This window comes from Girardinichthys multiradiatus, chromosome 13 (assembly GCF_021462225.1).
Source record: "Girardinichthys multiradiatus isolate DD_20200921_A chromosome 13, DD_fGirMul_XY1, whole genome shotgun sequence".
Taxonomy (NCBI): domain Eukaryota; kingdom Metazoa; phylum Chordata; class Actinopteri; order Cyprinodontiformes; family Goodeidae; genus Girardinichthys; species Girardinichthys multiradiatus.
Genome location: NC_061806.1, coordinates 24,126,163 through 24,151,792, shown reverse-complemented (window position 1 = coordinate 24,151,792; position 25,630 = coordinate 24,126,163). Strand labels below are relative to the sequence as shown.

Genomic DNA, 25,630 nt, shown 5'->3' with positions numbered 1-25,630 from the left:
ATAACCATTAGATGTTTTCGTTATTAAACACAACGCCCAGTTGGGCGTTCGGAAATGTGGAAATCCTTTGTTAGATTCAGGCACTACATTTCCCACAATTCCTTTGCAGGTGGCCGCTGTCCTGGATGACAGCTATCCGGCGCCGAAACATCGATAGACACTCAGACGAAAGAGCCATGGCGGCCACGGGTGGAGGGAAAATCAGAAGCAGGAGATATCATATCGCTTCTAAACCTTACGCCAAGAGCAAACAGGTAAATCAAATAAAAGTTCTCAAGCGAAGAGCCCATGTGGAGTACAGCGCAGTGGTCGCGTTGCCACCGTTTCCCGGCTTGTGTTATTGTTTTCTTGGAGACATTTTATGGCCTGCTTTTAGCGCTCGTGGCCTCCACGCGCTGCTAGCACTTTTGCGAAATGCTAACGAACTAGCTTGATGTTAGCAGCAGCAAGCGGAGCTGACAGGTCAATCCACGGGAGTGGATCGCTTAGACAATTCAAACATGACGTTTATTAACATTACTACACACACGACAAGCTGACGGAAGCAACTGTAGATCCTTATGTAAGTTCACAGTTGTTCACGAAGTTTGTATAAAGCAAGGAAGTGGAATTTAAAGTATTAGCTTATACAGCTAACTTGAGTTAGCACATACGAGCGCCGCATTGTTGTCTTTGGTTCCTCTTAACGTAGCAAGTTAAAGTAACAAAACTGTGTAACTATTGATAACACCTACATGTGACCAGGCGCAGTCGTTTAACACATAATTCTGTGTACAAACAGTCGGCGAACATTTCGGACGTTAGCATCTGTTAGCCAAACCTCAGACAGTTTGATTGCGCAGAGCGAGCTCTGGCTGATTGGGGACCCACATGTTTGTTGGATTAATTGCCGCCGAGGGTCATTTGGTTTAGACGTACTTTGTTATGTTGGCAACGGAGAAAGGATAATATATTTGATTCATAATCTCAGAAAAATCCCAAAAATGATTTGCTCCGTTCGAAAACTCTTCGCTATCTTATTAGAGCTGCAGAAATGCTGGACAGTCTACTTTTCTACTAAATGTTTAAAATACAGCTGTTTTAACAAGCTATATGTTGGTATGATTACAACATTAAGAGTTGCGTGTGAAAAACATGGTTTCACATGAAAGAGGATTGAAATAATACCCGAACCATATCTGAAAATTAAAAATAAAAACCATTACAGCGTTTTAACAGCTGAAATTCTGGATAATCTGAACCGTTAATACTCATTATTAAGATATGTCCCAAAAAGAAATCCTTAATTTAAAAAGAAAATACTACAATGAATACCCAAAGAAATAGTCATAAATGATTTAGATATAGGTTTAACTCTCTCTCCCTTTTTTTTTTTGTGTTACTGTGGAAAGTATTTTTCTTAATACAAATACCCATTCAGTAAATTAAAATATTGTTGAAAAGTTCATTTATTTCAGTAACTTAGCTTACTAAGGGAAACACAATCAGATGTTTTCAAGACTTTATTTATGTTAGTTATGAGGATATTCTGCTTACAGCTAACGAAAACATGACATTTAAGATTAGAATATTGCATCAGACCAATTTAAAAAAACAAACAATAACTTTTTGATACAGAAATGTTGGCTTTTTAAAAAGGTAAATTTTATTCCGGCCTAAAGATTTTTTTTATTTTTATACTCTTAATCTGACAAACAATCCTCATTGGAACACATACTCTGATTTATTGAATATGACTGTATTGTACCTTTTAAACAAAAGACATCCAGCTTGTATTTTCAGGTTGAACATTATAGGTAAAATGAAGATAGAAATGTAGATTTTAGTTCAAATCTAAATCTTGCACAAGATAATTAGTTGAGTTTGATACATAGATACTTGAAATAATCAACCATTAGGATGATTTACAAAGATCTGTTCATCTTCAGGTAACTCAAACACTGTTGTGTCCAATTAAACCTTAGGAATAAATCTTGTAAAAAACAAAAAGATGACATGATATTCTGGGTATGTTTACAGGATCAGAAATTATACAGCCAGTAGTGTAATCCATAAATCCAGTGGTTGTAGCCGCAATTTGCTGGTAGTAACAAACCTGTTATTGGTTAAAACAGTACCGATTACCTTTCATTCACTTTTATCTTAACACCTTTCATACAATATTCTTGTGTCTGTCTCATTAAGTTGTAAAATTGTGATCCTAATGAGGGGGACAATATAAATAAGCCGATTTCAAAGAAAAGCTTTTTATGTGCTTGTATTTGTTGCAGACAGTATTCACTGGCTTTGTCTGTGTGACAGTCTGCTTTATCGGGTAAAATATTTTAATAAAAATCATCTTATTAGCAAATTAGCACCATCATAGGTAGATAATTCACACCATTTAATGAATTACATGCCTGTTGAAGAAAGAAGGGATTATTATTATTACTTATTAAAATCTGATAATTGTGTTGACTGAACTTTAGTCCAAAAAAACATTTACTCCAACCGCGAATCTTGAAAGTAATGTTTTGCTTTGTCAAAGTGTTTTACCCACGGTGTTTGACTATTCACAATTTCACATTTGCATATTAGATTATCATCATGATTTACCTTCTTTTTTAATAACACAGAATATACCAAGTACGCTTAATTTATAAAAATATTAAAAACAATTTAAAGATTAAATCAAAATTATTGCCAGATAATCACAATTTAATTGTTTTGTTCTTATTTGTTGGCTAAATAACAGTTTATCTGGAAGCAATGTGAAAATTTGACTGGAAATCATAAAGATATTAGTCATTAAGAATCAAAAATCAAACTAAACCTTCCATCTTCTTTTTCTGCTGCTTGGCTTATATAACACAGCGTTCTAAAACGCAGGAGAAAACATCGACTGCTTTCACCATTGCTCTTTTTATTTGCCAACATAAGTAATTACTTTAATCACTTACGTTTTAATAATTCAATGTTTTATTGAGGTCTGTGTGATTCCACACAACAACTAAACACTCATTAATAAACTTAAAGCTTCTCAGATGAGTTTTGCGTCATGGTTCACTTATTTTTTTCTCTTGCTTCATGATTTCCTGTGTTTTCAGTCAATTATGCTGTCAAAACCCAAAGAAAATGTATATATTTTTAATTTATAGAAATGTTTTATATTATTCTGCTCTGAGTTTACAGCTTGGCTGTAGTCATCTGTTTAATTGAAACTTCACATCAGACATGCAGCTAAAATATGGCTTTTCCCACTCAGCAGGGAGGTAATTTTCAGATATGGACCAATCAGAGACTGTGCAGCCAATTTATTATCTCCAGCTTGTTGAAGCTCTGACCTAGTAAATCTAATTTGATCTGATTCTGATTTCTTTTGTAATAGTACAAATATGATTCAAGATGTTATTTTCAAATTTCTAATTTGATTGGAAATGTACCTGATTTAATACCATTTTTTTTGTAAACTTTCTTCTAACTGGTCTAGGATACAAAATTCGCCTCTTGCTGCATCACTGGAAAACCCTAGAGTAAAATCCTCCAGGTTATGAGAAGGATTCATTTACACAGATAAAACCTAACCAAAACAATTGTGCTCGTGGCGCACCGACAGTGAAAATAATGCACACTTTTTTATTTTCTGATCATCAATCAACGGTTAGAGCTGATCGAGCTGAAAGTCCTCTGATTCCATTCAGTCCAGTTTTATTTGACTTATTCAGTGGTTCTGTCAGCCTTTACCAGATGGAGGAAAACCTGTACCTTCTCTGATTTAGGCTTCCTTTTCCCCACCACGTTGTACTCAATTTATTTGCATTATAAAGTTTGTATACATTAAACTTAACTAAAATGGTCATTAAGTATTTATGCTTGAAAATGTATTTCAGTACATGAGATTTTTCCATCAGTGGAAAACTGAAATTACAAAAGTGTTATTGAAACTTCCTACATTCTAGTTTAGAAGACCTTGGCTCCAAGTTCTGTGTGGCGAGCTTGTGTTGATCTACTTCTAAACTTTGATGAATCACTTTAATCATTGCTTGGACAAGGTGGCACCATTAGGGATGCCTGTGCTTAAAGAGAGGAGAAAGTAAACATTATGAAACTAGGGATGCATCAATCCGATGCTTCTCTGCTTCAGTTTAAGCCCACAATCCTGCGCTGTGTCAATATCACTGTCATTTTCCCAAACAAAAACCACATGGCCAACCCCTCCCCTCCAGAAACATACAGAAACGGCAACAAGATAGAAATAAATATTGGTTTTTAATATTGACCCAGTTTAACTTATGGGGCTGATGTTAAAAGAAATGATCAACATCGGCCGATACCGATGTCAATTTCTACATAAAACCCTTTCTTTTGTGTCTATATTAGCCAGGAATGTTCTGGATGGTTAAGATTAGGGCTGAAACAATCGGATTAATCGATTATTTAACAATCATCAACTAATTGAGTAATTGAATAATTAACTGGAGTATACAGACTCTAAAACATGCCATTTGCTCAAAGAACAACCATCTCAGAGCAGTAATTAGGCCAAAATTGTACAAAAGTATAAAGCTTTTACATTTAAGATGAAAAACCTTCTTTGTCTATAAATATACTCCATCCAGAACTCCTCAAGTTTAGCTTCACCTGGTTCAAATTCTGTAAAAAAAATCTCTTATTGCTATCTGATTATTAATCGAAACAATAGTTGATTAGCAAAATAATCGTTAGTTGCAGCCCTATTTATGATAATAATTTAAAATAAGTCAGGACTTTAGAGATCGCTATATTTAAAATTAAATGCACTTGTCTGGTTAAAAATTACGTGACTTTCATTTTGGCGGGAGGTTCAGTGTGCTCTTATCAGGGGTTAAAAGCCACCCTGCGTGTAATAACCACATGAAGAGATGCGCCGGCCATCTATGACCGCTCATTAAACGTTTCCCTTCTCCACGAGAACAGTGAAGGATCCTTACGAGGAGATTCGTCTCGTTTCCAAAACAACTAAATAGAATCTGAGCACACGGCCCGGAGCTAGGTATGGTCCATTTGCTGCTGTCAGATAATCTGGTAGATTCTGAAAGGTGCCAGTTTTCTCTGAATGTTTGAAGCATAGAGTAACACTGCACTCCCCCTCCCACACATGTTGCTGTGCATTGCTGATTGCTTTCATGTTTTTCACGGTAATATAACTAATAATATGTTGTACAATTTTAACAGTTTGAGTAATTTTATTTCCATCCATGAATATCTCATGCTGGCTCGTGCCGGCTTGGAAGTAGAGAAAGAAACAACAGGATTTCTGCAGTTTTGGCTCCAACCTGAGTGACTGGACAAAGCTGCTGAATATTTTACAAATCTTAACTCTTAAATACATAATTAGTATGATTTTGGTGTAACAGAACTTGTTTCTGGTTGTGTTTTCTCTTTCATGTTGTCTCCACAGTTTTCAAACTTGTTCCATTTAGTGGAAAAAATGATCTCTGAACCAAATCTTGCATATTTTGTTTGCTAAACCTGTGCCAAAGTTTATTCCCAATGTTGGTGGTGTGTTGAGTTTTACTGTAGCGAGCTTTGCAGATGTTTACATGTTGGAAATGCTGTTATTTTAATTGATTAATTAATCCAGCGTTGTTTTCCAGCGTTGTGCAGATCAGTGTGTTTTTTTGGGAACCGGCGCAGTGCCTGACCCAGTTTCCTCTTACCAAGATGTGGTTTCATTTTGCACATTGCTTGGTAAATAGGTGCAGTTCATATAAATAATTTTAAAAAATGCATTGTTTTACCGGCATTAGCATTTAAAATTCAAATGAACAAGATTTGGTTGGCAAAAAAACATTACTTGCAATTTGCGTTCGCGTTCCGAATTTATAAAAGCATCAAATGTCAAGCGATTGTTTTATTAAGGAAGTGAAAAATATAACAGTACGTAATGCTTCAAGATTTTTCTCTGCGCCTTATGAAGAAACAACCACAGCTTAATATATGAAACATTAGAACATCCTTATGATCTCTGCTTTTAAATAATTAAATGAGCTTTTATGGGTACGGTCTTTTAAGTCGGGTTTTCTTTTCTTTTAGCAGTCAGGCCTCATCAGTCGAGTGACAGACACAGTGAAGAGCATCGTTCCTTCCTGGCTGCAGAAATACTTCAAGAATGGAGATGCTCCTACAGGAGAGACAGGACAAGGGACAGAGCAGAACTGCCAACCACCCCCAACTCCTCCTCCTAACGGCAATGAAGAGGCACCTCGTCCCATTGATGGACTTGATTCCCCAGAGCCAAGCACCAGTAATACAGGCAAGCAGCTGTTCTGGTCTCTTGGATTAAAATTGTGTATTTCATACGGGTTATTTATTTTAAAGCTCATTTGTAGTTTTTGTTTCATTTGCAGAACCCTCAACCAGCCGAGCATCCCTGAACTTTCAGGACTATGTGCTTTCTCGGCCTCCTCTGAGTCGTGCTCACCTCCACTTTACCCCACTGGATGCTTCCTCCCCAACAATGGGAGCCTCCAGCAGCCTTTTCTCTCAACCCTCCACCTCCACAGCCCCTGGCCCCTTTTCGACAGGCTTTTCTTTGGTCAAAGAAATCAAGGACAACCTCTCGCAACACGAAGATGATAATATCTCCACCACGAGTGGGTTCTCCTCCCGTGCATCTGACAAGGGTAGGACTCAAGCACCCAATAAAATTTGTTATTTTATCTCCTCGCGTATCTCAAGATTGTCTCGAGCAGCTTTATTGTTTTGTTTTCCCAGATGTCCCAACTTCCAAAACTGCATCACTTCCTCAGCTTTGGTCCCCAGAGATGGATCGAACAAACTCTGGACCTCAGCAGTCTCAGTCTAGTGTCAAAAAGCCATCTTTCAACCTTTCTGTCTTTGGAAACTCATCCAATGTGAGTACTGCTGATCGTCGTGGCTTCCTGTTTTTCAGTCACTTGGAGTTATTTGAATCAGGTGTTTAGCAGCATGGGAAACTCCTAAAACATGCTGGAGAGTTGGCGCCGAGCACCAAAGAACCCCCTTGTTTAGACCAATGTTTATTCATGTGTTAGAATGACCTAGTCCAGGGGTGTCCAAAGTTGGGGTCCAAGGACCGGCGTTCTGCATGCTTTAGATGTTCCCCCGCTTCAGCACACCTGATTTCCATTGATGGCTGATTATCAGACTGTTGCTGAGGTGCAGTCATCTAAATCAGGTGTGTTTAAAGCAGCGGTTCTCAAACTCTTTAAGCTTGTGACCCTCAAAACAGACTGGCGACCCCCTGAAAATACATCCAATTGTATAAATTATATGAATTTTTATGTACATTTATTTTTTTGTGGCTTTTGATTATTTAATTTCATCATTTCATGGGACATTTATTTATTTCGTGGGACATTCACATTGATTTGTTTCATATTTATATATTTTTGGTCCTTCATTCACCTCAGTGGTGACATCACAGTGATTCTGAAAATCACCTGGTGTTTCCCGACGCCCACTTTGGGAACCCTTGTGTTAAAGCAGGGAAGCATCTAAAACATGAGGACACCAGCCCTCGAGGGCTGACTTTGGACATCCCTGACCTAGTCAACGTCCAGATCCAATCAAGTTGAGGATCTGTGGCAACGCATTAAAGTTTGATGCTCTCCATCCAATCTGACCGACTTTTAGCATTTTTGCAAAAAGGAAGAAATGACTAAGAGCTGCTTTAGTGCAAATGCATGCCACATGGTTCAGATTTGTAGTTTTTATGTTAAGCCATGATCAATTTGTGACCTTTTGTGTTAAAGTTCATGGGGTATGGACACTTTTGCATTGCACTGTAAATGTCGATACCCCACGCTTGACCTTTTATTGATGATTTACAATCCTGACATTTAGTGCAGTGTTGGACTTAATTGCAGTTTAAATTAAGTTGTTTTGATCTTTATTCCATACAGAACCAAAACAATCTGAAACGAAACAAGCTTATATTGAGGATACCACAGTTTCCAACACACCTCTTATGTTTTATTCTTTCAGTCAACATTAAACAGCACACTGCTGAACTCCAGCCAGCTTGGAGATTCACCTTTCTACCCTGGGAAAACCACGTATGGCGGAGCAGCTGCAGTCAGGAGCTGCCGCAGTCGTCCTGGTACACCATATCAGGTGATCTTTTAAAGTTACAAACTATGTTTACATGTAATAACAAATGAGTAACACCTGATCGTAGCCAAAATATATCCACTCTCTGTATGCACGAAGCGTTCTGACTGTTCAGGACGTTTTGGATTTCTAACGTTAGTATGGTATGAAGGTCGGAGTGACTAAAACTGGCTATTTGATTTATAGGCCCCAGTGAGAAGACTGATCAAGGCCAAGCCTGCCGGAGCTCAGCCCTGCGGGGTGACCAGTGCCACCGCCAGACGGATCCTGCAGTCCTTGGAGCGCATGTCGAGCCCGCTGGCTGTGAGTATACACAGATACTTCAAGCTCAGATTTAGATTTGTAACATTTTTTGTAGCAGTGTTTCTTGATGACAGTTTTTTATTATCTGGAACACTGAAAATGTTTGTTTATCATCATTAACAGGATGCAAAGAGAATCCCTGCAGCAGCAGCAGGCTGGTCCAGTCGATCCCCAGTAAGTCTTCAGTTTATTATATCATGACACTAGTTTCCAGTGACACTGTAGTTCAACATGTAATTTAACTCTCATTACAGTCAGTGGATGTCATGAATCAAGATGTTTCCCGTCACCAGTCGAAGAAGAAACGAGTAAGTAGAACTCATGTGGTTTTATTTTAATGTGTGATCCATTAATGGGAGAAAATTAAAAGATTATTGAGCAATATTTTAGCCAAGTTTATCCTGAAAGAGATTTTAATCTCACTGAGATATTTTAAATGGGTAAAATAAATAAAACAGCAGTAAAAATTGATTAATGGAGACAGACGCAAGTGTTGTTTTCTGATAGATGGAAAAACCTCTTGTGGTTTCAGCCCACCAGTACCAGTTAGCTTTTATGCTAACACGATATTAGCCAACACATAAACAGACGATTATTGTACCAACCCAGCAGCACCTGTTTCATCTCGTCTTGCTGGTCTTTCCATCCTCGCTGTCTGTTGGTGCCCCATACAGTCCTGAACACGCCTCCATCCAGCTGTTCTGCACTTTGTGAGCAAGTCTGTCGTGCTGAAAAATAAATTTGGCTCTGGTAAATGTTGGTGCTTTGTTCAGTTTGGCAGCCGTTTGCTTTCTGACCAGCAATCCCAGCTGTTGATTTTTTTTTTTTTTTTTTTTTTTATGGAGGATGAAACAATGTTTTATTGGTTCTCTCATGAGCCCCAACCTGTCTTAAAAAATATGTTGTTTGTCTTCTCTGATTCACAAATTATTGCAACAAAGACACCGTTTTTATTTTAATTAAACCTGTCACTTACTCCTTAATTGGATCAAAGGTAAACTCATTTGTTCAGTAATGGTGTTTAAATTAGATCCTGATCATCGTAGCTCTGAGCACGACTTCTTAGACATCTATGGATAATGAATGCTGAGATAAATCAACCTTGCCAGATGGGAAAGAAGTGTTGAAATACCTAATTTTAGTAATATAAAATGTTTTTATTTAACTTTTGGGTCTGAAGAAAGAAAGACTGGCTTGTTTGTCTCTTTTATTTGGTTATTTATTTCCTTCCTGTTTTGTTATTTTGTCCCCAGATGGACTCAAACCTTCCTCCGGTGCAGAAACTGGTGGTTCCAGCTGCAGCCTCTGTTTCAGAACATCGATCCGTGTCTTTCAGGCCGACTTTGACACCCGGAGGACTCATCCGAACCCTGGACAGGACACCAAGAGAGAAGACTGTTAGTAGTTCCTGACAATGTTGTCGAACCTAAACAAAAGCAAACTTTTTGTGTAAACGGGACTCATAACTGTACGGAGAAAGGATGAAATTTGATCTCCATGTTCTGAAAGTTTTGATAAATATGGAAAAAGACATTATGGGGAAATATTTGTATTTCTAGACTTTATTCCTTATCCCATTGTCTAAATATATAATTCACTCCTCCCTTCCTTCCATCTGTCCTTCATTATCTATTCGCGTTCATCCTACCTTCCTTGTTTCCTTCCTGCTTTCTTCCTCCTGCATTTCCTTTGTTCTATCCTTCCTTTTTCCAAGAAGCTTCCTTTTCCATGTCCTTTTTTTGTCTTTTTCTCGTATATTCCTTCCTTCCTTATGTTCTCTGTCCTTCTTTCCCTATGTACTACCTTTGTCCCTCATCTTCCTTTTTCCTTCTGTCTTTCTACCCTGCATCCTTCCTTTTTCTCATGTTCTTCCTTTCTTCCTTCATTGTCTTTCCTCACATCTTTCAATTCTTCTGCCCTTACTTCCTTCCTGCCGTGGGTTCTTTTACCTTGTGCCCTTTTGTCTTCAGTTTCTTTCCTTTTTATGTGACCGTTGTGTAGAAACCCTGAAAAATTACACGTCAGTTTGTGCTTTGAAACATATCTTCATACTAATCTTATTTGTTTTTTCCTGTAGCCAACAAGACAATCACCACAACTACCTGAGGCAACCCCGGGTCCATCTCAAAGGTAAAACACTGGATGATAAAATCAATCAGAATGATTAGAAGTCAATAGTTTTCCTTGTAATCTGAAATTCTCATACAAAATCTAACAGCTGCTTATTTGAGGTCACGAATTCTAGCCTAATAAATAAATCACCACATCTCTAATAACAAACGCATCTGTTACTCTGTGTTTCACTAAAAACATGTTTTATCCGTCATAAAGCACAAGACGTTTCAGTGACCCAGCCTACCCTCTGTCCAGCACCCCTGCAACCAGCAGCCTGAGCTCTGGAGGGGGGAAAATCAGGAGAGAAAGGACCACTGCACGACCTTCCTCCAAACACCCTGAAGAAGATGAGGTGAAACAGCTTTTAATAACAAAAATACTTTATTATCCTTGGCTACGAATGGAGGTTTTACTCAAATACATGTTTGTTTTCTGTTTAAAGGTGGCCGAGGTACCGGTCCTTCCGAGCATTTCACTCCCTATCAACAAATCATCTTTGCCTACATTCAGTTTCTCTCCATCTCTGCCACCCTCCACCACCTCTGTTAGCTCCAACCCCAGCTTCACATCTCCTCCTAAGGAGAGGGTTGCAAATAAGGTTTGTCTTGGAGCCACCTCCTTCTACTGTGATGATCCTCAGACGTGTTACAGAACACAAAGTTATGTTGTTTTCTTTCCCCTTCAGGATCCACCAAAGGTCTCCTCAACATCACCCTGCACACCTTTTACATTTTCCTCTCCTATTGTCAAGGCGACTGCTGCCAGCCCTCCTTCTTATTCCCCATCTGTGAGTATTTGTCTTATTTCTTTGAACACAGTTTCATTCTTTTCTTGTCCTGCTGTATAGGGGTGATGTAAATATTTGTATATATGTTTCCCATTTCTTTTTATAGGTTGGTTTCACATTCAGTGCACCTGTAGCAAAGTTGGCACCCTCCATGTCAAACGGAAAGCTCACGGCACCCACAGCAACAGCAGGTAAGGGTTTTTCCCTACTGTTAACCCTCACCTTCGTGAAGCACTTGTAAAAGGGGCATTTCTCATTAAAATGTTATTTAATTTCAGTAATTCTGCTGATAAAGTGGAAATCAATGAATAGAATAATTGTACACAGATTGACCCATCTGGTCTGTTTTTATGTTCTACAGTAAAGGCCATTGCAAGCAAGAGCACAGAGGAGTTTGAAGGACCTTTCAAACCAGCCAAGAGCCTGAAGCAAGGCAGCGTGCTGGATCTTCTTAAATCACCTGGTTGGAATTTGTGCACTTAGTTATTGTAACTGTAGATATTGTTTAAGAGAAACTAACCTGGTGGTTTGTTTTAAAATGTTTTGATTATTCCCTTCAGGTTTTGCTTCTCCTCTCGTTCAAAATTCCCCTGGCACCAACACCCCTTCCCAACAGACATCTACTCAACCCACTACCAGTCCTTCAGCTGGCACAAGCTCCTCCTCTTCGCTTCCTTCGTCGACAGGGTTTGGCGGTTTGTTCAGTGCCTCAGCGGGCTGGAGCTGTGAAGTGTGCTTGGTTCAGAACAAGCAATCAGAAATCAAGTGTGTTTGCTGTCAGGCCCCAAAGCCGAACCCCTCACCAAAATCAGCGGAGAGCAAAAAATCTCCTGCCAACGCAGCAGGGCTAGGGAGCAGCAGCACAAGCACCGCCTCCACCGCTCTCACAACAACAGGATTCAGCCCAATCTTTTCCAAACCTGCAGGAACGTGGGATTGTGATACGTGTCTGGTCTCGAATAAACCTGACGCAGTGAAGTGCGTGGCGTGTGAAACGGCCAAACCCGGGACAGGACTCAAACCATCGCTCACTTTTTCCCCCGTCTTCTCAGCTGCTAAGACTGCATCTACACCATCAGACCCAGTTTTCACAGGAATCAGTGGGTTTGGAGATAAGTTCAAAAAACCAGAGGGCGCGTGGGAATGCGAGACATGTTTAATACAAAACAAGGCAGAGGACACCAAGTGTGTGGCCTGCATGGCTGCTAAACCAGGTACTACTGAGAGCATGACTGTTGTATTGCTCATGCATGACTATTTCTCTCTGCTTTGGATTGTTTTGATAATAAATGTTTTTATTTAAACCAATCAATAGGAACTTCAGCGGCCGTCTCTTCAGCAGCCAGCAGTGCCCCAGTATTTGGTCTGTTGGACAAGTTCAAGCAACCAGAAGGAGCATGGGAATGTGACGTCTGTCTGGTCCAAAATAAGGCTGCTGATGTTAAATGTGTTGCTTGTCAGTCCACCAAACCAGGAGCTAAAGTGGAACCCAAAGGTAAAAAGAAGAAAATCCTGTTTTCTGTCTTTATAGTTAAATGATTAACATTTAAAGGGAATATGTCAATATATATATATTTTTTTTTTACAAATTTTCCTTTACAGTTTTCAGTCTTGTAACTCAGAATAGTTTATATTCATTCAGAAATTGAGAAATGTACTATGTCACCAAAAGTACTGCATCACTTGCCTTTACATACTCCTGAACTTTAAAGACATCTCATTCTTATCACAAAGGCTTAAACATGGGAGTTGGTCCATCCTTTGCAGCTACAACAGCTTCAACTATTCTTGGAAGGCTCTCTATAGTATTTAGGAATGTGTTTATGGAAAATTTGGCCATTCTTCCAGGAGAACTTTTGGGAGGTCAGACTACGACGTTGGATAAGAAGGGTTGGCTAACAGTCTTCACTCTAATTCATCCCAAAGTATTTCTATCAGGTCTCTACCAGGTCAGGACCTTTTACAGACTAGTCCGGTTTCTCCAAGGCGAACCTGTTCATCCATGTTTTATGCACCTTTGCTTTACACACTAGTGAACAGTTATGGTGATAGAAAGGGGCCATCTCTAAACTGTTCTTCTCTAAACTGAGTCATTACTCTGAACTCACGTTTTGATCTGGGAGCATTCAGGTGTTGTACGTTCTGCTACAATCAACAATTGTCATCAAAATAAACCACGTTATGTTGTTAAACATTGATGTACAATCAGTCACTCTCATTCATTTGGCTCATACATGTAGAAAAAAAACCTGCAGAGTGGGTATTTATTTACTATATAAAGTAATCTGCAGACATCTACAGATGGATACAAACGAGGATTTCCTTACCGGAGAGCCATGTTCACAAACACTATCAGTACCATAAGTGGTCTAGCGGCCGACTCTACTAGAGCTGTGGTAGAACTGTAATGCTCTTGTCTCTCAGAGCTGTTTCTTCCCTTGAAGCAAAACATCCTAATGTTTCTAGTGACTGACCTGAGTGCTTGCTCTAGTTACAACTATGGGTACTTGTGCCCTGCAGTCACCAACAATACATCTTCATCTTTATATGATCCATGGGCTTTTTTGTTGTTTTTGTGAACTAAAATATTAGTTTCTTTTTAATATCCAAAAAGTGACCTTATACTTTTTCTCCTCAGCCTTTGGGTCTTTTGGCTCCTCAGCTGCAGGCGCCTCTGGAACCTCCACATTTGGCTCTTCTACCTCTACTGCTGGGGGTTTTAAGTTCGGCACATCAGACAGCACAGCTGGATCTGGAAGTTTCAAGTTTGGAACTTCAGAGCCGTCTTCTTCATCATCATCTGGTGGATTCAAATTTGGAGCCTCGTTTGGAAGCGCCTCCTCAGAGTCCTCTAAAGACACTAGTGCCGCATCGGGGTTTAAATTTGGTGGTTCCTCTGAGGGCTTTAAATTCGGGGGTGCATCCAACGATGACAAGAAGTCCGAGCTGCCTGCCACGGGTGCTGGATTCAAGTTTGGAGGGAGCAGCGAAGTAGCTTTTGGAAGTGGATCATCTAGCACAGAAAGTAACTCTTCTGCTAAAGGTGGCTTCACCTTTGGACTGCCTAAACCTGCAGAAAAAACCCCAGAAACCAACACGTCTTCATCCTCTGTTACCTTAACTCCTCTTTCTTCTTCACAAGAAAATGGTAACAAAGCAGTATCATCAAATGACACCACATCTACTAACACCAACCCAACCACCACAGTTACCTCTAAGGGGTCTGTGTTTGGGAGACTGGGCGAGCCAGGCTTGGCATCCAGCACACCACAGGTGAGCTCTACGTTTGGATCTTTGCAGGCAGGTAAGGAGCCAGCAGCTCAAGCATTTGCCTTTGAAAAGCCGGAGGAGAAGAGGGAGGCAGATCCCTCCCCGGCTCCACTGACCTTTGTCTTTGGGGCTACAAAAAAGGAACCAGATCCCGCTCCTGCATCCTCGGGAGGCTTTTCCTTCAGCAAGCCGAGAGCTCCAACAGAACAGCCTCCACCTGCTTTCACATTTGGCAAACCAGCAGAAAAAAGTGAAACATCGACTTCAGAAACCTCAAAGCCGACCTTCAGCTTTGGACAAAGTGCTGCAGGTACAAATATTTAGCTTTTTAATCAAATTACCCAAAGAGTGGTTGGGGAATATATCAAGACGTTGTATGCTAGACGTATGCTAGATGAAAAAAAAAAAAAACATGATAATGACTATAAACCCCAATCTATGTGGTTGAGATTAGCGTTACTCCAATGGATCTCTGGGCGCTCCAGAACTTTCTATAGTGTGTTATTTAAGGGAAGTTAAAGTGGAGAAAAACCAGCCCATGCCGAACAGTGATAACAGTTGCAATTAACCCACATTTTCCTCTCCCTTTAATTTTTCCTTGATCAGTTTTCCAACTTCCCTCCACATCAGTCGCTAAAACTTGTTTGGGCATCGAAGGGCATGGAAGTTGGCCAGATTTATCTAAAGCGTTAATGCATGGCACTTTAAATATAATACCTACCAAATCTTGCATCCAAGCAGGTCTTTGTGATGGTAATCTAGCAAACATGAATACAGCACTTTTTCGTTAGTAAAGAAAAAATACTGACAGTTACCAACAGTTTATTAGACCTAACACCAGTTCTGGTTTATTAATATGTGCCTCTTTACATGTACGAGGAATCTAAAGGAGGTAACTCAAGAGTTTATAAGAAGAGAAGACTGTTTTTTCCTATGGAGCTAAATTGGGGCCATAAAGTTTGTTTGAACGAAGAAAATTTGAAAGTGAAAAATAAAAGTTTGTTCAAAGGAAAAACATTTGAGCCTGAAAAATTATTTTGAACCCTCCCCCCCAAAAAAATTGAAAACTGGAAAAAAAAGTTTTGCAACTGAAAACAAACAACCAAATGTGACACATCAGCGCCCCAGAAACTGTCGCCTCTTGGGTACTTGATGTCGCGCTCATACTGGTGGTTCACTTCACGGGCTGAAGTGAACCACCGGCCCACTAAGCCAATGGTCCACCGGGGATTTCCCCGGTTGCCGAGTATGCCAGTTTGCCCCTGGCTCTGAGCCACTTCACGTTTTAATCAAAAATGCACCAGAAACCGAAACCAGAGTCCAGTCCATGTGAAAACAAGTCCAGGCTTAATTATGCAAGGATATTCGGAAAATACCGGCTCGTTTTGCATCTGGTTTCATTCCCTCCGTTTATGCTAGCGGTTCTTTTGCTTGATGTTGAGAGCATGGGAAATCTCCAACACAGACTTAAAATGTTGTGCAAATCTGTCAAGATCATATTTTCTCCTCTGAGATGCGCGTCGTGTATTCACGTAAACTGCTTCTATCGGTGAAGCATGTTATCTTTCAAAACCAATCACGTATATATAGAATATCGTTGATGTATTACAGATAATTCCAGTTCCCACGTTCCCTGAATGCAACAGCTGAGAATATGTTGTTCAGCCGCTGTGTTGAGCTGTCAGTCATGATTCCACACCCCCGTGATCTGAGGCCCCGCCCCCACGCCAAAATTGGGCCAGAAGTTTGAAGCCGGAAAAAAAATCTGCAAGTTAAAAAAAAAAAAACTTGAATCTGAAAAGTAGTTTTAAACTTTTTTTTTTCCAGTTTCACATCTGCTTTTTGAGTTTTTTTCAGTTGCAAAACTTTTTTTCCAGTTTTCAAATTTTTTGGGGAGAGGTTCAAAATAATATTTCAAGTTCAAATTTTTTTCGTTTGAACAAACTTTATGGCCCCAATTTAGCTCCATATATTCCTGCCATTATTGATAAAAGCAACATTCTGTTCCTTTACAGATTCCACTACAACTCCAAAACCAGCCTTTTCTTTTATGGCTAATAATCCACCCAACGCTACCACCTCATCATCCGCCACCCCAACTCCCACTTTGTTTGGCGTCAGCAGCAGTGGCTCTACGCCAGCTTCAACTTCTTCTGCAGCTCCCAACACGTTTATGTTCGGTCAGCCTTCTTCGACCACTGGTGACGCTCCTCCTGCTAAGACCTTCGTCTTTGGACAGAATCAGGACAGCCAGTCCACGGCTCCATCAAGTGCTCCCCTGAACCCGGCTCCAGCACCAGCCCAACCCTTTATCTTTGGTGCGCCTACCAATGCTGCTCCTGCCCCTACTCCTGCTGCTCCCTCTTTTAACTTTGGAGCTGCAGCAGCAGCGCCCTCTGCTGCCTCCTCATCAGGTCTACATTTATTATAAAAGCTAATAAAACCTGCATTTAAACTGCTGTTGAGGAATATTAACTATTATAAATATTTTCCTTTTTTCCACATTTTAACTACTTCTTATTTCTTATTTATTAGCTCCATCTGCAGCCCCTTCGCCGTTTGTGTTTAGTTCAGCCCCCTCAGGTGGTTTTGGAGCCAACCAGACCTCTTCTTTTGGATCAACTTTTGGATCACCTTTCACAGCCACACCTGCCCAAACCTCAGCCCCAGCCTTTGGAGCCAAACCCAATGCTGCCCCCGTCTTTGGACAGCAGAACAACTCCACACCTGTATTTGGTTCAGGTACCAATTCCGCACCAAGTGAGTAATCTTCTGCTTTTCCATTCACAGCAATCTGCTGCTTGTCCTTATGGGTGGAGATTATATAATTAAATTTACGTTTCGCCTATCAGGTGGGGGCTTTCAGTTTGGAGGCGCCAGTGCATTTGGAGCCACAAATAACTCCTCAGGCGTGTTTACGTTTGGAGCTGGATCCGGAGCTTCTCCCGCCCCCGCTGCCAATCCCTCCATTGCACCCCAGTCGGGAGCAGCTGGTGGAGGATTCAACTTTACACAACCTGCAACATTTAACATAGGGTGAGCTGCTTCTCATCAATGCACACACATGCAGTATCTTTAAAACAATGATTGAATGTTGACAATGTCAAAGTGGTTCCAGGGAAATTAGGCAGTTGCACCAGTGACTGAGTTTGTACATGTTTTCTGCAGCATCCAAGGCATTGATCTATAGAGTCTTGCAAACGTTGACCTTTTTCACACTTTGGCACACTGCAACCACACGCTTCAATGTCTCTAATTTTTTATTCCATGCGATAGACCAACACAAAGTACTGCATAATTTTGATGTGTAAGGGAAGTTTTATTTGACTAAGTGCTCACCCTGCCAGACTTAATATTCTCTTTTGCTGCAGTTACACTTGCAAGCCTTTTTGGGTATGTGTCAACCAGAGGGGTATGTCTCCGGAGACTAAACCTTCCCTACCTTCATCTTAGATTGCTCTACCATTTTCTCATCAACTGAAAGCAGCCTCCTTTTCACTGCTGAAGAGTAGCATCCCCACAGCGTGACACTGCTACCACCATGTTTCACCATAGGGATGATGTGCTTTAGTGTCTTCCCCAGCAGTGTTTTGCATATAGGATAAAAAGTTCCAATTTGGTCCCATTGGACCAGAGCACCTCCTACCACATGTTTGTGGTGAACTAACAATGGCTTTTTTCTTGCTACTCTTCCTCAAAGGCCACATTTGTGGGGTGCACAACTAATAATTGTCACAGGTTCTCCCACCTGATTCGTGGATCCCTACAGTTCTTTCAGGGCCTCTTGGCTGCTTTACTGATTACTGCTCCATTGTTCAACCTGTCGGAATCAGAATAAAGATGGCTGATGAGAAAAGATGTGTGCCACACTTTTCATATTTTTATTTTTGTAAGATATGTTAAACTAGTCATTTACCTTCCACTTTACAATTATGTACTACTTCATGTTGAATGTTGTATTATTACATAAAATAACATCTATATAAAATACATGAGAGGTTAATAATCTCTGTTTAGGAAGTTATGATTATTTTTAAGCATCTCTGTAAAAGTAATTTACATTGCCTCTTGATAATCGGGTCAGCTATGTGTACCCAGCAACACATCTGTCTTTGTCTCCTTTTTAACAGGAATGTTCTTTACTCTTCCAGGTCAGCCAAGTCCTTCGCTGCCTCCCCGGCTGGACAGTCACCAATCGCTGGGCGCAAGATCAAGACTGCAGTGCGCCGCCGAAAGTAGCCCTTTACAACCTTTTCAAGACTGTAGACTTGACTGAGACAGGACAGTGTCCCCAATGAAGACGTCAAAAAGTCCTCGGGACCTCTCAACTGGACAAAGGCTGATGTTGCTTGGCATGTGGAGCTCGGAAGCTGGGAAAGCTTGGAGCTTGTGGGCGTTTCAGGCGGTCGCTCGGCTGGCTGCCGAAAGGTTTTCAAAGCTAAACGAGAGTTAATAAGAGTGAGCAGGTTGTCCAGATTTCACACAGTAAAAACCTGTTGACTGAACTGTTACCCTGACTTAGACTGCAATCAAAGCAAAGACCCCACGTTTAGAATTAAAAACCTGCAGGATCATAAAATCTATATTTTACACATCGGCAAATGTCTGCTAGAACCTAGGCATGACTTTTTGTAATAAAACTACAGGCAAATTAAAAAAAGCGTTTGAGTGTACGCAAAATAATTAGAATGGGTGATCGGTTTATGAGCTGTGAAATGGAGAGGTGTAGTGAGAGCCGTGTGTTAAATCTCCAGCTAACTTTTCAGATTTCTTCTGTTGAGGGACGCCTGAGAAAGTAGCCGTGCAGTCGGAGCAGTGTGCTGTATGTACAGGAACGAGTGCTTGTATGCAGAGTGCTTGTGCTTTTTTTTTTTTTTTTTTTTGCCACCCCTCCATACGCCTCCTCTAATGTACAGACTAGAGGTGTTTGGTTTCTGTGTACATGCTGAGGATGTGTGTTCATGCGCGTATGAAAGCTGAACGACAGAGTTATCGCCTGGGATCGCAGGCTGGCGTCCGACCACAGGCGAACAAGCAAAATGAATGTTTAATAAAAACAAGCCCAGGGGAGGAAGGAAGGAAATGAGGGCCTGGTTTGGGAGCTGGGAAGATGCATCCATGCACTGGGGAGGATGGACCAGGCCGGAGGCGTGTGCCCTCGTTCGACTTCTTTAGGACTTTGTAAATGCATAGTTTGGAAATTCTTGTTACATGTTTGATTTGCTCTGGTTTGCTCCACTACTCTGCTTTCTGTGCCCTCTTGTCTCTCTCGATCCCTTTCTTCCTCTTCCTGATTCTTTAAACTTCCCCTTTACACCTCCGTCTCTGCCTCTCCCTCTTTCTCTCTCTTAATTGGCCTTTGAATATTATAAAATCCTGTAAATAGTGATATTTTTTTTAATCTGTGAAGTTAAATTTTTTGTGTTACAGACTCTGCATTCAGCATTTTTGTCTTTAGAAATTATTATGTAAAAAAAACCTACGTTCAAAGTTGCCCGAATCCATTTAAAAGGAGCTTAAATGCAAATTGGAGAACCTTTTGAGTAAAAGGTATATTGGCTTTTCTGATCCACTTTTGTTTGGACCAAAACCAGTATTGTACAAAGTATTAAGTATATATTTTTCTATTACGTGTTTAAATGGAAGAGGGTGACTTTGGATGATAGGGAAGTCAGTTTATTTTAAAGCCATGATTATTACTGGATGAGTGATAAAATTAAAACCATGGATAATTACCATCAATAAAAATACAAAAATAATGTAGTTTTGCGTGGAGTTTTTTTATGGACTACTAAGATGTAAGCCATTAGGCCTGTTTTTGACAATGTAACATTTATCCCAAAACATCTGAGTATTTTAATACCAAAATCACAAAACCCAGCAGTTTTCAAACAAATGCAGCTGAAAGACCTTTAACTAAAGGCACTACATCATAAAAAGTTACAAAATAAACATGAAGACAGCAGATTTCAGGGGATATTTATTAAAAAATAAAGCTTAAATTAAATGTGCAACAACAGTAAGTGAGGTAAAAGATTCCAACAAGCAGCACATCGTTCCCAAATTTAAAGAAATTCCAAAATAAAAGGGAAACGAAGTCAGTTACATCTATCGATCTAGAAAAGGTTGACTCCAGAGAACCACAGTCATTACTTACATTGGAGAGAAGTGGCCCTCCTACCACAATTACTCCACGAGAGCATCAACAAAAGAACCCAGAGCAGCATCTAAAGCCCCGTAGGCCTCACCTGAGTTAAGTTCAGCGTTCATGACTCAACAGTTGGGGAAAAACGGCATCCATGGGAGAAATCCGAGGTGGAAAACCACTGCTGACCCACATGAACACAAAGACCCTTCTCACGTCTGTCAAAAAACCATCTTGATCTTCAAGACTTTTGGAAAAATGTTCTGTGGACTGAAGAGACAAAAGCAGAACTCTGGCCTGTATGTGTCGTGACATATCTGGTGTAAAACTAACAGATCACTTCAGAAGAAGAACCTCATAGTCAAACATGGTGCTGGAAGTGTCACAATCTCTGGTTTTTTGCTCCTTCAGGACCTGGATGAGTTGTCGTTCCTGATGCAACCATGAATTCTGCTCTCTAGCACAAAATACTGAAGAACGACTGACCATCAGTTAAGCTCAAACAAGACAATATATGATTGGCTCAACAGAAACAAATGCTGATTTTGGAGTGACCTAATCAAAGGCCGCCGCAACTGTGATGCTGTGGCAGAACCTTAAACAGGCTGCTAATGGGTGAAAACCTTCCAGTGTGGATGAATTAAAACAGCTCTTTAATTACTCAGATTGTTCTGGTACTAGCGACCTTTATTGTAAACTAATCAGGAAAGAGGGTGGAGAGAGAAGGGGAACACATGTAGCAAATGGCCCGAGCCCAGGACAACCGTGTCGAGGACTGAAGTCTCTGCACATGGTGCACCTGCTCTACCAACTGAGCCACCAGCGCCCCCCTGAAACATTTAACTTTGACAAAAAAGCAAAAATAGAAGAAATGAGTCAGGGGGCACAGCTCTGTAGATTATTTTACTGATTTGACCTTCAACATACTCTATGTCAGCTGAACATACACATCGTCACTGTTCCATCATTATAGTGTTTCAGTTGTAGCTTAATACTGAGGATCCCTTTGTTCAGAAGAAGGAACCACTGTTACTTGTGGAATTGTCCAAAGCAGTTCTTGTTCTTGTTGAGGCACAGGTGCACATTGCACTTAGAACATTTGTAGACGCTTTGGCCCTTACATTTAGGGAGCTTGCAGCGTTGCCGCTCACTTACAACCACTGGCCAGTGACCCACAGCATCTGAACGGACTTCCAGCGTCGGAAGAGCCCTAGTTGGACCTCGATATTTCTTCTTTTGGATTTCCCTTTCAACGTCAGATGAAGGCAGCTCCCTCTTTATGCTGGAGCTGTCGTTGAACTGCATGCAGAGCGCTTGTGCTATTGATGTTCTAAAAGCAAGCAAATCCTTCTGCTCTTTTCTTGGAACATCCAGCGAGTCACAATCACGCTGATATAACAGCCAGCTGTTTACAATGACCATATCGACAAAGTGAAAAAAGAACCTATGATAGTACTTTTTAGACCTAATCTGGATGCGATAAGATGCAATAAGCGAATCAAGAGCATAGATGCCCCCCAAGAACTTGTGGTACAGGCTGACGATGCTTGGGCATGTCACAAAAACGTTGTGTTTCAACTTTTTGTCCCATCTTTTGACCCTAGAAACAGAATGGGCACTGGGGAAATTGCTGGCAACGATCAACCCTCTACTGTCAAACCATTTCACCGCTCTTACTTCTGCACTGTCGAAGACAACCCTTTTTTCTTCAAACGTCCCTCTTCCCATTTTCTTCATGTCGGTGTCAGTGCTGAAACGGCACCCCTGCAGTTGGTTTTGATGCACAGTCCCCAGCGCCGGTACCCCCTTGTTCGCAAGAGCAGCAAACAAATCCAAGGAGGAAAACCAGTGGTCAAAATACAGCAGGTGATCGGCGGCATGATGGATGGCTTGTGAGAGCTTCACAACAATGTTTCCGTTTGCCCCGATGTCAGTTTCTCCAGGTTCTGGATCAGTTTTGCCCGTGAATATGTCAAACGAATGCACCAGGCCTTTTGTATCACAAAGCACAAAGATTTTATATCCCCATTTATGTGGCTTCTTGGGGATGTATTGCTTTAGACTAGATCTGCCTTTGAAAGGAACAATTTGTTCACCAATAAACAGCATCTGGTCTTGAGGCAGAGCCTGAAACTTTTGAAGAAGTGAATCAATAACTGGCCGGATTTTGAAGAGCTTGTCTTTGCTGTTGGCTGCCATGTTGTTGTTGTCATTGAAGTGGAGGAATTTTGTAATTTCCTCAAATCGGTCTCGGGACATCACGTCAGCCACCTGCGGTACTCGACATTCACTGGACCAGTACATTCTTAACCTTGGTAGGTGTACAACGCTCATATACACCACGGTGCCAATAAACTGCTCCAGCTCACTTGGATCCAACATGAGGGCACTATTAGGATTTTCTTGTGCACAATATAGATTACTTTGTTGAGCAATAGTTTCCAAAAGGGCAACGTCAAAAAAGTCTCGGAAGTACTGAACGGGTTCTCTGGCTTCATCTACATCTGGAAGAGTGCCTTGCCAAACCGGAAAGTGCTTTGTAAAGTTCTGCTGTTGCACCGTGTCCCACACTACCTCCTGCCATATCCTCGAGGTGGCGGCTGATTCCCTTCTTGTAGAAGCAGCACGGGTGCTGGGAGCTGCATCGTTATTCCAGTCAGAGTCTTCATCAGTGTCGTCACTTGTTATAGCCCTGTTGTCTTCATCGCTGTCACAGTCACTGAGGCAGCTGTCATCACTTTCAATTGGTGGGACTCCGTAGAAAGGTGATGCGTCCATTACTGCTATCTGAAAATGGAGGGCAGAGATCGCATTTATAACTCTTTATTATTATATTTTTATTCTGTTTTGCCCATAGAGTTAAAAACTTCTAATTGCATATGCTGTAACAACCCTTTTTTCTCATCATTTGAGATTAAATCAGACTAAATATTTACTCTTATAGCTCAGTTAGGTTAACCATAATTATTTCTATTTACTAAATGCAAGAGTTAATGAGAAGTTGTTCTTTTTCCTTCTATAAACCGAGAGGTTTGCATCAGCTAAAATTCATATGACTGTAAACAAGTTGAGAAAGGTCAGATGATTATGTCATGGTTTTGTAAGCTTCTAATTATTTCACAACATTTGAGGTAATCAGAGGCCCACCTGTGGGTGTATTTTAAGCAAATATCTGAAATACACCACTGCCTTGTGTGACATCATAGAAAAATCCAAAGAAATAAACCAAGTTATCAGGAAGAGAATTGTGTATAATGTCCAGATGCTTGAAGTTGCCACATCCATTTGCTTAAACAATAAACAAGTAAAAACACAACAGGAATGCCCTGCCATCATACAGTTCAGGAAGGAGAAGGGTAGAGAAAAGGTAAAGATCTTAATTTCTGGAGACATGTCTGGTGGTCTAATAAAACTAAAATTGAAGTGTTGGCTCATAATGATCATTTTTACCATTTGAAGGTAAAAGGAGAATCTCAAAAGGCTAAGAACACCATCCCAACTGTGCAGTACGAGGGTGGCAGCGTCATGTTGCAGGAATGTTATACCTCAGGAGGGACTGGTGCGCTTCACAAAAAAGATGGTACCATGAGGAAAGAAATATATTTGGAAATACTGAAGCAAAATCTCAATATATCAGCCAGGAAATTAAGGCTTGGGCACAAATGGGTCTTCAATGATCCTGAGCATATGACCAAATTAGATAAACAGTGGCTTAAGGAGAACAAAGTCCATGTTTTGGAGTAGACATAACAAAGCACTTATCACAACATCACGAGAAGCCTGTGGAAGAACACCCAAAATGTTTGATCCAAGTGATGCAGTTTAAATCAAATTCTTCCAAATGCTAATAAAATTTATTGAAATTTTAGGATTTGAAGAAAGATAAAATAATTATCTTAAAAATATTATTTTTCTCATTATTCCTGAATTAAGAAGATATAATTAACTGCAGGTATCCTAAAATATATCCTTAAACTGTGTCTTTTTATACAGTGTATGTCAATTTCACAATCATATAAGGATATGCCGTGGGTAACAAAAGTACACACAACCCTGTCAAAATGCCACTTTTTATACATAATTTCAAAACTCTTCTCACCCTAATTATAAAATTTTGAAGCATATTTTGACTCCATTTCATGACTAAAAATGAAATCCCTCTTCATCTTCAGCTTTCTGGAACCCTAGATCTTAGAACTCTTAATGTCTTGTTTCACCTACATAAAAAGTCTTGCTTCATCTAAAGAAAAGCAACCCCACAGCATGATTCTGCCACCACCCTATTTTACCATGGGTATGTTGATCCTTTGGTTAAGTGCTGTGTTGAGTTCCTGTCAAACATATAATTTGGAAATGTTGCGAATGGGTTGAGCTTAATTAGATAAGATCATAACTCCTCCTTTTGTGAAGTTGTTGTAGACTTGATCACGGTCTCATTTTTCATAGAGAAATCTAGGTTTCCTTTAAAAGAGTGTGCAAACTTTTTTCTATTTACTGTACTTTGAAACATGTAAAGTATATGCAGAGAAATCCGATACTTTATGATATTCCACCTAAATACTTCACATTTGCAGTCATTACGGCCTAATGTAGCGAAAGCGCGACAAACCCAAATCTGCAAATAACTTCGAAAATCTTCGTCACACATAGTCCATCCCGATAGACCACAAGTAAAAGTAACCGATAATTTGGTATGTATTTTTTATTTTGGAACAACTTACCGCGAAACAGGATAATTTGCTGAGTTTTGTAGTAAACCACCGTTTGGTCTCCCGGTTTAACACTTCTGCTTTGACCAACCGGATGTACTTCACGCAACGACCAATAGAATTAGACGTCCCAATCTGAATGGCGTCTGAATCATACGTCAACATCCCCGCCATATTGTGAGGGTCTGA

General features: G+C 40.4%; 2 protein-coding genes across 5 annotated transcripts; one reads left to right on the top strand and one right to left on the bottom strand.

Annotated features, from left to right (window-relative positions):
- Positions 1-97: 97 nt before the first annotated feature.
- nup153 (nucleoporin 153) lies at positions 98-20,346 on the top strand. 3 transcript variants are annotated; one of them, XM_047383497.1, is made up of 22 exons: positions 98-254; positions 6,055-6,274; positions 6,369-6,644; positions 6,736-6,875; positions 7,987-8,115; positions 8,299-8,415; positions 8,539-8,589; positions 8,670-8,723; positions 9,669-9,812; positions 10,493-10,545; positions 10,786-10,882; positions 10,973-11,128; positions 11,216-11,317; positions 11,424-11,508; positions 11,679-11,780; positions 11,878-12,531; positions 12,633-12,812; positions 13,956-14,897; positions 16,603-17,001; positions 17,123-17,347; positions 17,440-17,623; positions 18,739-20,346. In XM_047383497.1, the coding sequence occupies exons 1-22, from the start codon at positions 126-128 to the stop codon at positions 18,824-18,826; spliced, it is 4,527 nt and encodes a 1,508-aa protein (XP_047239453.1). In that variant the 5' UTR covers positions 98-125; the 3' UTR covers positions 18,827-20,346. The 3 variants fall into 3 exon arrangements, with proteins under 3 accessions (XP_047239453.1, XP_047239451.1, XP_047239452.1); XM_047383495.1 differs by having other exon boundaries at positions 10,747-10,882; XM_047383496.1 differs by having other exon boundaries at positions 122-254; positions 6,058-6,274; positions 10,747-10,882.
- LOC124879145 (piggyBac transposable element-derived protein 2-like) lies at positions 17,640-25,630 on the bottom strand. Of its 2 annotated transcripts, XM_047383499.1 has the most exons (3): positions 25,454-25,630; positions 23,307-23,519; positions 17,640-18,407 (listed from the first exon to the last, which is right to left on the bottom strand). In XM_047383499.1, exons 1-3 carry the CDS (start codon positions 25,613-25,615, stop codon positions 18,381-18,383), a joined length of 402 nt encoding a protein of 133 aa, XP_047239455.1. In that variant the 5' UTR covers positions 25,616-25,630; the 3' UTR covers positions 17,640-18,380. The 2 variants fall into 2 exon arrangements, with proteins under 2 accessions (XP_047239455.1, XP_047239454.1); XM_047383498.1 differs by lacking the exon at positions 17,640-18,407 and having other exon boundaries at positions 21,145-23,519.